This window comes from Staurois parvus, unplaced genomic scaffold (genome assembly GCF_062004578.1).
Source record: "Staurois parvus isolate SC_StPar_1 unplaced genomic scaffold, SC_StPar_1.0 ptg000561l, whole genome shotgun sequence".
Taxonomy (NCBI): domain Eukaryota; kingdom Metazoa; phylum Chordata; class Amphibia; order Anura; family Ranidae; genus Staurois; species Staurois parvus.
Window position 1 is genome coordinate 3796029 of NW_028318357.1, and position 11415 is coordinate 3807443.

Here is an 11415-nt window from a genome sequence, read left to right on the forward strand (position 1 = left end):
TTTACAGTTTTTAAGTGAATAATCATTGTTTGTGACAATGGTTCATTGTTGATTTTTACAGGGACCCTCTGAACTTGATCCAATGAATACAGACAGTGGTCTCAAAACTGTGGCCCATGGGGCCGGATGCAGCCTTTATCTGGCCCTTGGGGTACTTTTCCTTCTACTGATGCAAGAACCTATTCCTCTCACTGACACCAACAATGGGGCACTATTCCTCCCACTGACATCAACTATGGGGTACTATTTCTCCCACTGACAGCAACAATGGGGCACTATTCCTCCCAGTGACTAAAGTCTGATGGACAGTAAACTGGCCCTTTGTTTAGAAAGTTTGCAGAACCCCAATTTAAAATAACATTTGCTGCACTGCAGATGAGAATTTAAACCTAAAATCCTCGTTATATGAAAACTCCATGTAATAAACTTTGGACCAGATAAAAAAAAATGATTTGTTTAAGAAAACTGTATACAATAAGGCATGGATTTTGGGTTTACGTACACTTTATTAGGGTTGTATGGAGTTCCCAAAATAATTTAAACAGTATTGGTCCCAAAAATGTTTTCATGTTACTTGGAGCCAAAACATACAAAGGCTCAGTATTATCTCGATACTGACTGCGCTCTGATTCTGTCACACTGCAAACTACAGCATACTCTAGAAATCTATAACACAGTGCTCTACATCTTCTCAAGACTGTTTTAGACTATTTTATATCTTTTATTATATATTTTATTATAATTATATCCAAAACTAAAGTAAAAGTAACATCAAAACTTTATTTTTTTTTTTTTAAGTGAATGACCTACCCACTGGGTGTTTAAACCATCACACCGCCTTTGATAAATCTGTATATTTTGTGAATTTTGATGCCATGGCATGTGTGCTATAAATATATATTGCTGTATGCATGAACTAAGTTTGAGCGCAGAGCTTTTATTTATACAGTAAACATGCAAGCTAGGATATTGGTGATGATCATCCAGCCTCCTTTCTTTAATGCTTTCATACTAAACAGAGGTGTTCTCTTTCTGACTAATACACAAAACAAATGATCAGGTTACACTTGTTTGACTCGCCTTAGTTACTGGTTGCTCTGTAACACGCACAAGGAAGGCTGAGCAGAGGAACTGGCGTTAGAATGAATTTTTAATGCAGCATCTAGATGCTGTAAGCTTTACGTCTTCAGTCACCCTACAGGTAGGTGCAATTACTGAGCCTTAATTGGCTTTTTGTAGACATTTTTTATGTAATAGAATATGATAGGATACAGAATGTACCTAAAAATGTAGGATTCTGTTGCATGCCGTAAGATGTACCCACTGGCATGTTAATTTTCTGTAAGTGATGTGTTATATATTACTTGCCTTATCAAGCTTTTACTGTATAGGGAATGAGGACTGATGAGCATAATTTTTTTTACAGATGAGCCATTACTGTATGGTATTACCAGGCTTATTTACTTTAGACAAATGTGTAGCACTACATTTTCTTTATCTACACCTTATCAAAGTTGAAGACTGGATAAGTTTTCAAACCATCAGATCAGTTTTAATATTGTCATTCTTTTTATTTGCTATATGGTCTTAAATGCCATGGTTTTTTCAGTTGTTTTTATATCAAGCATACTTTTTTTTTACTTCCTCTGGGTTTCTTAGTACACATGCAAGTGAAGCTTGACAGTGTTCAAGTATTACTGGGCTTATTCAGAAGTAGCGGAAGGAGCAATGATGATAGGCGAACTGCCGCAAATCATGGATACCAAATTTCAGTTTGCTATAGTCAGATCAGTAACAAATGAACTCTGATCAGGTGTTATGGCTTACTTGTTTATTTTATATTGTTCACTGTCTAATTAAATACATGTTTATGTACAGGGTACTTACGGGGTTATTTCATAAGGAAAATGCAGAGACTCATAGTAGTGTTTTATATATACTGTCACCTACCCTCCTCACCTTTAAGCGCACCCTGAAAACCCATCTCTTCAGAGAAGCCTACCCCGCCCTCACCTAATTGCCGATCTCCTCCGCTCTTCCCACCACTCCATCCCCCACAGCTATTTCCTCCTGTACCACTCCCCCCCCCCCCCCCCCCCCCCAGATTGCAAGTTCCAAGGAGCAGGGCCCTCAAGCCCCTCGTGTATTGTATTGTTACTGTACTGTCTCCCATTATAATGTACAGCGCTGAGCAAACTGTTGGCGCTATATAAATACTGTATAATAATAATATATATAATATTTTATTTGAATTTCTGAAATCTGAACAGCGATTGTTCATTCCTGTACTATGCATATGATAATTGCTCTTTATTTTGTCATCTTGAGCCTGGGTTGACATATGTGTGGTGCAGTAGATCGTATGTGATTCGCACAGGAACCGCACTGCATTCCTGTGCAAATCACATTCGATTTGTGTGCGGTGCAATTAGAGCCATACATTTAGTATGGCTCTAATCGCAAAGCACCCACACCAAAAACGTGCAGGAACCTTTTTTGGGTCTGCACTAGAATCGGAACGCACAGGTATTCACACCTATGCGATCCGATTCTGCACATCTCACCGTGTTTTTCAGACCGCTTTCATGGTAATAACATACACACCCGCAGTGGTTCGCATGAACAGGGTGAGATTTTGATGCAGTGCAGAATTTGCACTGAAAACGCTGCAAATTCTGCACAGCATCAGTGTGAACCAGGGCGGAATAAACCTTACACACAAATAAACCACAAGGCAAAAGAAGCATTTATGGTGATGGCAGAAAACAGTACAGATGTGTTATTTCATTTTTGCAAGGTACCAGTTTGAATATTCTTGTATACTTCCTTGAAATGGACCATAAAAGAATTTAAAAACATATGCCATAAGGTCGCATACAATATAGCTTCTAAATAAATGTATGCTGTACAGGAGTATGTTACAATTCTTAACTCCTACTACATTTTGTACAATTAACACATAGAAAACCAAGAAACAGCTTGCTTCTAATGAGAAGGGTAAAAAAACACAAAAACAAATAACTGTACATGAGAGAAATTTATCATTAAAAATACTAATAGGCTAGGTTGACATTTTTGCAGATTAGGAACATGCAGGCAAATGCACTGCTTTTTGGCAGATGTGCAACACTTCAGCAATCACAACGTGTTATGGTGTCTCAGCACTATTTGGCTCAATGCAGAGAGTTTTTTTTAAAAAAAGGCCAAGAATGTTTTTCCCTTGTGTTTCTGCAGGTAGGGCAGCCCACTGAAATGAATTGGCTGCCTACATGTAGAACACAGGTTGCAAAAATGTGAATCTAGGCTTTACGTACATGACTGTAAAAAACTAGTTAATCTACACTCCATGCAGACTGGGTAGCGGCAACCAAGGAACAGCAAAGATAACAGCCATGTAAAGTACAAATTATAGGTCAATAATCTGAGAAATGCATTATTACCATAGAATTTAAAACAAATGCTGAATGATTGAATTCATTCTTCCAGTCATTTTCAGCTCCTCTCTAAGAGCTCATATTTTTAAATGCAGCTTATTATGCTGTACAAAATAGCTGATTTTTCTGACCTAATAGGCAGCACAGTCAAAAACAGAAATAAAATATAAAAAATGCAGAAGAGGAAGGTAACTGAATGATGAATATTTAAGCCGCCTTCTTTGTATTTACGGTTATCAGCTATTAGCAGAGTGATACGGGAGAAACTGATTTTGCTGCAAAATACTGATTTTGCTATCAAAAAATTTTTGAAGAAGCTTTCAAATGTGCTTGAAAAAAAGTACTCTTTTTTTAAGTTATTTTAGCAGGTGTGGGATTTTTTTTTTATATTTTTGTGTTGTTTTCTTTATTTTTAAAGAACGCTACAATTTCGCTTTCCTAGTTGACTCCAAAGTGGCAAAACTAAAACTTTTGATATATATACCTATTCCTGCTGTTTTAGTAAAAAGTTAAGTAAACAATGTTCTGAAAATATACAATATATATCCTATACTTGTGATCTTCAGCACCACAGCCTCTATAAAATGTCCTTTTACCTGGGAAAGTCCAGGTTCCCAACCCTTATTTAGTAGTGCCCTTGCAAATGCATGTTTAATGGCACCATTATTTTGAGGATATCACCTATTCCTAGCTTAACAGTGCAGTTTTCCTAGTAAGCCCTTTCCAACTCAACTGGGTCCCTGCAAACACCACTGCAGTCCCATACCTAACTGAACAGCAGTAGGTCCCAGGAAATATCAGGCTGACAATCCCAGTTAGCTCTTTTTTGGCTGCTTTGTGATACAATCCTTCCAGACTTCTGTCCCCAGTAAAAATAAAAACCAGCTGGGTGGCTATTTTAATATAGCAGAACAAAGCAGTAATACTACTTAGTGTAGTAACCCATAGAAACAGAAATCAAAGACATTTTAGCTGATCCTACTCCAGCTCACTAAAATTTGATTGGCTGCTATAGGGTATCTGTTTACACTACTGCAAGATCCCCACTTTGAGGCCAATTGATACCCTGCTGCAGACGTTTTTCTGTTCATATGCAGAAGAATCTTTATTCATTTCTATGGAGAGTACATCTATCATGCAATCCAATGATAGATGCCCTGTTCGTTGGTATTAATTGAGATTCTTCAATGAGTGGAAGAAGACTTCTTGGAGGTAAGGAGACTCCTTGAGGTGGAAGACTGCAGAGAGACATGTGCAATAGTGACTGAGCTTTACCCAGCAGACCACCAAAGATCTTGGAGGTGTCTGGATAGGTAAGTATTGAATTCTGAGGGGTTGCTGGGAAGGGAGATCATTTAAAATACCTATGCTAAAAGTACAGCTATCCCTTAAAAAAAAAACTCAGAATAAAGAGGATTTGAGGATTTCTGTCAATGATATTTCTCTTTCATTTTACAGACATTGTCCATGCAAAGACATGAGCTGGTCTTTTTTAAGAGACATTTTAAGCGGTGTCAACAAATACTCAACTGGCATTGGAAGGATCTGGCTGTCAGTTGTCTTCATATTCCGGCTTCTGGTGTATGTGGTTGCTGCAGAAAATGTTTGGAAAGATGAGCAAAAGGAGTTTGAATGTAACATCCGACAGCCAGGGTGTGAAAATGTCTGCTTCGATCATTTCTTCCCCATCTCACAAGTCAGACTGTGGGCTCTTCAGCTAATAATGGTGTCTACACCCTCACTTCTTGTGGTCCTCCATGTGGCATATCGGGAAAGCAGAGAGAAGAGGCACAACAAGAAGCTATATGAGAACCCAGGAAGCATGGATGGCGGCTTATGGTGTACATATGTCATCAGCCTTTTATTTAAAACAGTGTTTGAGTTTGGTTTCCTGATGCTTTTCTATAAATTATATGGTGGGTTTAGTGTTCCACGGTTGGTGAAGTGTGATATGGAACCTTGCCCCAATCTTGTTGACTGTTACATCTCCAAACCTACAGAGAAAAAGATTTTCCTCTATTTTGTAGTACTTACTTCAGGACTGTGTATTATACTTAATATCAGTGAGCTGATGTACCTCATCTTCAAATACTTTTCAAAATGCTGTCTGAAAAGATATACGCAAAAACTGACTCCATCACAGTGTGACTGTAGGAATCGTCACCATATCAATGATCAGGAAAGTGCAACTCACTTACAGCCAACATCTAATGATTCTGAGCAATAGCCTACAGTTGCATGAAATGGATGTGAAGTCTCAGAAATTCTACAAGCTTTTTCAAACATTCTTATATTATTAGGAATAAGTTTAAAGCTGAAGTGTGGGCAAAACCTTTATTAAGTTCTGGCACTGAAACTGTCAGGGCTTGAGCACAGCGGTCAAACTGGGTTGCTTGCTGTGCAGCTCCTCCATTCAGAAAACATTGTCTATTCTTTTCAAAGGATACAAGGCTTTCTGTGATTGGGCAAGGGGAGTATGAATTAAATTTTCTGAGATGGGAACAAGGGACGCCTATTAGCAAAAGTACATATGCAAAAGGACACCCCCCCCTTAACAGAGAATTATACAAAAAAATGATTGGTGCTTTTTTCTTTCCTTTATATTGGCTTTTGAAATTTAAAAATGCAGCAATTTAGAAATTTGATGAAAGGTTTAACACTAACACTTTTTGAAAGCTAAATGGTGCCTTTTATATACAACTACATAGATTAGACCAAAATGAGGGACAAATGAGGAGGAAGGAGGGACAGAGAGACTTTGTTCCAAATGAGGGACAGTCCCTCGAAATTAAGGACATTCCCTCGAACTCGGGAACAGTTGGGAGCTATGTGAACGATCTCAGATATCACAGAATGCCTTGTATTCTTGAAAAAGAATACAAGACAAGCGACCTGCTGTGATTGCTGTACTCCAGGCCCAACTGTCAGTTTCACCACCAGAACTTCAGAGGTTACATCACCATCAGCGGCTGCAAGTAAGTAACATCATTCACGAAAAAAACAGCAGCTACCACTAGAGCACACATCATTACAGGTATCTTATTACCTAGCTGTAGCTAATGCCATAACTTCAATTTTAATAAAATGTATGCAAGTTTTCATTGCAGCATTTATATATCCAAAGCAGACCAGAAAATATTTCCAGTATATGTACATTTCAATAGAACAATAGAAAATAGATTGTCAGATCTCTAGGAAGGGGGGAGACGGGAAAGCTGCAATAAAGCTCAAAGGGCTGGGAAGAGATTCTCAGTCTAAGCACTGTCTATGCAGAGTGTGCTCTGCAATGAAGGTATAAAGTAGAATTATGGCCTCTCCTTAAAAAAAACATGTGCGGTAACATAAAACTTTATGTGCATCTTCACTTACAGATTTCTCTTACAAATTCCGAAAAGTCCCAGAAATACCTCTTGATCCTGCCAGTGAAGTCCACCTAATGTGGCTTCCTGTGATGATGTGGCAATGATGCTTCATTGCTCCTACATTCAGAGCAGAGGTGCCACTACCATGTAGGCAGTGCTGGCTTGCACTACAATGGGATGAATACATTGCGCAGGGGTTGTTATCAGACATTGTCACTGCTTTTTGACAAGCCAGCAGCTTGTTGATCATAACCTGACCAGTCCTAGCCCTGCCCACTGCTTTTCTGGATTGACAGCATTGCCTCTGTTGCCAACATTCACCCATTGTGAGCTGCAGTGTCTGCGAGGGGGTGTGTCGGAGACAGAAATGGAGGATTTGAAGAAAGGTTTCCATTTACTTTACAAGACTTTGTATTACGGAGTAACTAGATCTGGCACATGTTTAGACTGTCATATGAGACTTTAGTTGCACTTTAAGGCTTCATGCACATTAATGCTTTTTTCATGGCAGGAGAAAAGCAGCTTAAAAAACATGACTAAGCCATATTTAGGCACATCAAGTTCTTGGGCATTCATTTATTTAATTGGCCTGAATTTTAGTTTATTCTGGCCATTGAAATGAAAGGTGCTTAGGTGCTTTCAGATGCGTTTAAGCACATCTGACATTTTTAATGCTCAAAAGCTTCTCTCCTGAACACGACTTTTGTGGGGGTTCTGCTTCTAAACGCCCCTGCCTTTAAAACTCCTGTAAATGCCTATTGTGTGCATGGACACAGTGGAAGATAAAACTGGAGCACTCTGAATCTGGGGTATCTGTGCATGGTAGCCAATTAGCTTCTAACGTCAGCTTGTTCAATTAACTTCTGACAATAAAACCTAGAAGCTGATTGATTTCTATGCAGAGCTGCACCAAATTTTGCACGCTCCTGTTTTAATACATCTCCTCCATAGGTTAACATGGAGAGGCATTTAGAAGCAGAGGAAAAATAGCTCAAACCCCTATAAAAACAGCATTATTGAGCTCAGGTGTGCATGAGGGCTAATTGTCTGAGCATCACTGCTGGAGATGCATCTAGTTATCCCTGCAAGTTAATAAGTATAGAGAGAGTAGTAATAGGAATCACAAGCTTGTTTTGCCCATGCAACTACTATTTGCAGACATTATTTTGTTCTTAACATCAAGTGACTCATACAAGACATGATCACATTACTGTGGTAGTGGGCCATTAAAAATTGCCCTAGGACTCCCATGGGATCTGTTTTACTTGTAAATATATACACTATTAAAATTAGATATTTATTTAGTAAATGTCTCTAAATATCATGTTATCTTATTAAACTGGAATTCCAGCCAAGACTTTGTATGTCCACCCAGCCAGCAACAGAAATCTGAGGTTCTAGGCCTGTCAAGCTTTGTTTAAAAGGTTTGGGTTGGAGTTTCACCTTAAAGAAGATCAGATCAGAACTGTGTTATTTTAAAGACAGAGAAATGCAAGTAAATAGCAAATAGACATATATATTTTTACTGACTGTTGCATGTATACATACATGTTTAATTTGATGTTGTCTGATATTTATACATAATAAAAAGAAAAGAAAAGAAAAAATATGAGCCCCTTTTACGCCTGCTTATCTAATGTGACAACGCTGAGGACTGTTGCCTTTCCATGAAGGAAGTGTACTTACCAGATGGGTATATTGCTTGCATTGCTGACGGATTAGTGCTAAGCTTGTTGCCCTGAAGACATTGTTCCTCCTCCTATTCTGGCAAAAATGCCTTGATTAGCTGGTAGAAAGTACAAGGAAAGCGATGAATGGGAAGCAATGAAAGGCTACCTGCACTTTTTGTTGCTACATAAAAGAAGGCATCACTATAGATGAACATGCTATTTGCTAATTGTAACTAATCAATGCCACTGCTCCTAATTTGCAGAGGCAGTTCTAGGATTTGGAGATTGCCCTTGGAACACCCATGTTTTTGAACAGTGATAAATGTATTTATCTTTGTTTTTTAACGTTCTCTGTTGTGTTGTTTTTGTATTAATTTGTGCTGTTTTGGTATTTAAAATGTATATTGTTTCAAAGATGTATCTTTAAATGTTAACTGTATTTTTAAAATGCTTTATTATTTTTAATTACAAGTGCTTATATAGCACCATCAATTTACGCGGCACTTTTACATACATATTTTACATTCACATCAGTCTCTAACCCTCAAGGGGCGTACAATCTAAGGTCCCTAACTTACATTCATACATACACATACTAAGGCCAATTTAGACAGGATCCAATGAACCTACCAGCATGTCTTTGGAGTGTGAGAAGAAACTGGAGTACCTAGAGGAAACCTACACAGACACAGGGAGAACAAGCAAACTCCAGGCAAGTGGTGCTGTGGCTGGGCTTTAGCTACTTTATTAAGACCAAAGGCAACAAGTAACCTTGGAAAGGTAACCTGTAACCATCTATCCCATGTTTGCTATCACAAGCTCAGGAAAAGTGTAAAATTTCTTAGTTTACATTCAGTCTATCTGCAGTTTGGTACTGACCAAAAACATACTGTGGAGAGCAGGATGTCATTGAGTGTATTTAAATCCCAGAATATATTTTTTATTTATTGCAGCTTACCAGTCCTTTATTAAAGAGAAACGTAAGCTAGCATTTCAGATTGCTTAGGCACTGTCATTATGGGGTATGTGCAGCTGTGCAGATGGGCTCTGCAGAACCTGCACATCTATACGTATGGGAAATTTTCAATGCATGCACAAAGATGGGGAAGATTTGGGACTTCCTTGATAGCGGTCTTTGTGCATATGCCAGAAGCACTACACATATACCAACTCATGAGCAGATATGGCACAGGGCTCTCTTGGGACCTGAAGCCCTGCAGCACATGCACTAAAAAAATGCTGCCTTGCAGCACTAATAAATGACTTACTTAAAAAAGATTGAAAATTAGTGTCCAGTTGTAATATAGGGAGGGGGAAGGAGGCAGGTTAACATGGTATGAGCTTTACGGTGAAGGTCTGCTTTAAAGGAGAATTACCGCCAAAGCTTGTTAGTTAGTACTGCACTCCTGTGACCCATTTTCAGCTAACAGTGGACTAAAGTGCGTTATCGGCTGAGGTCACTCAGCTTGTCCAGGCTGGGAAAAAATCGTGACCATATGGTCGGGATCCACCCAGGAGCCTGGACCGCCACCTGGCTCAGCCTCTCAGCGAGCCGGTTAGAGCCTGAGCCAGCTGCTCCTGCCTTGACGGCAATGACTGACAATCAAAGCTCTCTGCTCAGGGCGGCAGGGAGAACTGAACGATCAGCTGTGTTTGACAGCCCAATTGCTTGGAAGCAGGGTGATATTATCTGTGATTGTAATTATCCTGATATACGATTAGGCAAATGGAACTGTACAATTATCAGAAGCTTGTCATTTTTAAACATATTGTAGGACTATTTCATGGAACAGATTGTGGAAATACCAACAAGGAAAATTGCTCTGTTGGATCTAATAAATTCAAACAACATGGAGCTCATTACAGATGTGTAATTTAGAGACATCATGGATAATAACGCTTATGGTGCAATCAAATTTGCCATAGATTATAGGAAAGAGGAATGTTGGTATGACAAGAACTCTAAATTTCAAAAAGGTAACTTCAATAAGCTGAAATCCCTACTGCACCACACTACTTACAAATAAGAACACACTAGACAACTGGGAATCTTTTTAAAGATGAATTAGTCACTGTATTCCACTGGGTAACAAGTATAAAAGAACAAAATTAAAATGTGTGGCTAAATTCAAGTTTAAACAAACTTATAAATGAGAAAAAACAGACCTTTAAAAAAAACTACAAAGTAGAAGGGACACCACTAGTATTCTGGATTTAAAAATCCCATTTTTTTTATATATGTAGTGCTACTCCTGGTAACAACTGGTCTTTTCCGAAAAGTACAGAGGCTGCCCACTTCCACAGGTGCTAGCCCATTTACACCAGCTTCAGTAACAGTCTAGGAGATGTCTTTTTAACATTGCTTTTCAACATTGCTTGAAGAAACTTTAACAGGAGAGGAATACTCCAAAACAAGCAGCACATAGCAATTATAGAGCAATCCTCTCTGAGTATCAATAGTAAAGGTTACAAAAGAACAGATGGCAGGGTTGGGCAGCTACATGGCAGACGAGATCAATAGCATCTACAGCATCTGGAGCATCTACAGTGAGCAGAGACCACTTATGAGTAAGCCCTTTTTCAAAGGGAAAAACCTCCTCTACGGTGTTAGCCATAACTTTCACAGATTGTTTCAAGTCCTCCATAAGGGAAAGTCCTACAATCCAAATGTATTGTGAAGGTTTCTGTAAAAACAGCAATAAAAGACCTATGCCAGGAACAGCAGGCTGATCCTCCACTTGTAGGGCAGCACAAACATAAGGCTGTGAAGACCCTGAATCTGAATTTAAAGGTGGTAAATAGGGACCTCAAGCATATTTAGAGGTTGAGGTCAATTGGGATCAGAATTGGAATCTATTGTAGATGGAGCTGGAGCATGCTTGGAACCCCTGCACAAACTGATGAAAAATTGGAAGTGGATATTAAAAGTCCTGTGGGTGTATGGGAGGT

General features: G+C 38.8%; 1 protein-coding gene across 1 annotated transcript; it reads left to right on the forward strand.

Moving 5' to 3' along the window:
• The first annotated feature begins 1078 nt into the window (after positions 1 to 1078).
• GJB7 (gap junction protein beta 7) lies at positions 1079 to 8962 on the forward strand. The gene is made up of 2 exons (XM_089691322.1): positions 1079 to 1201; positions 4893 to 8962. Exon 2 carries the CDS (start codon positions 4912 to 4914, stop codon positions 5659 to 5661), a length of 750 nt encoding a protein of 249 aa, XP_089547448.1. The 5' UTR covers positions 1079 to 1201; positions 4893 to 4911; the 3' UTR covers positions 5662 to 8962.
• The last annotated feature ends 2453 nt before the right edge of the window (positions 8963 to 11415 follow it).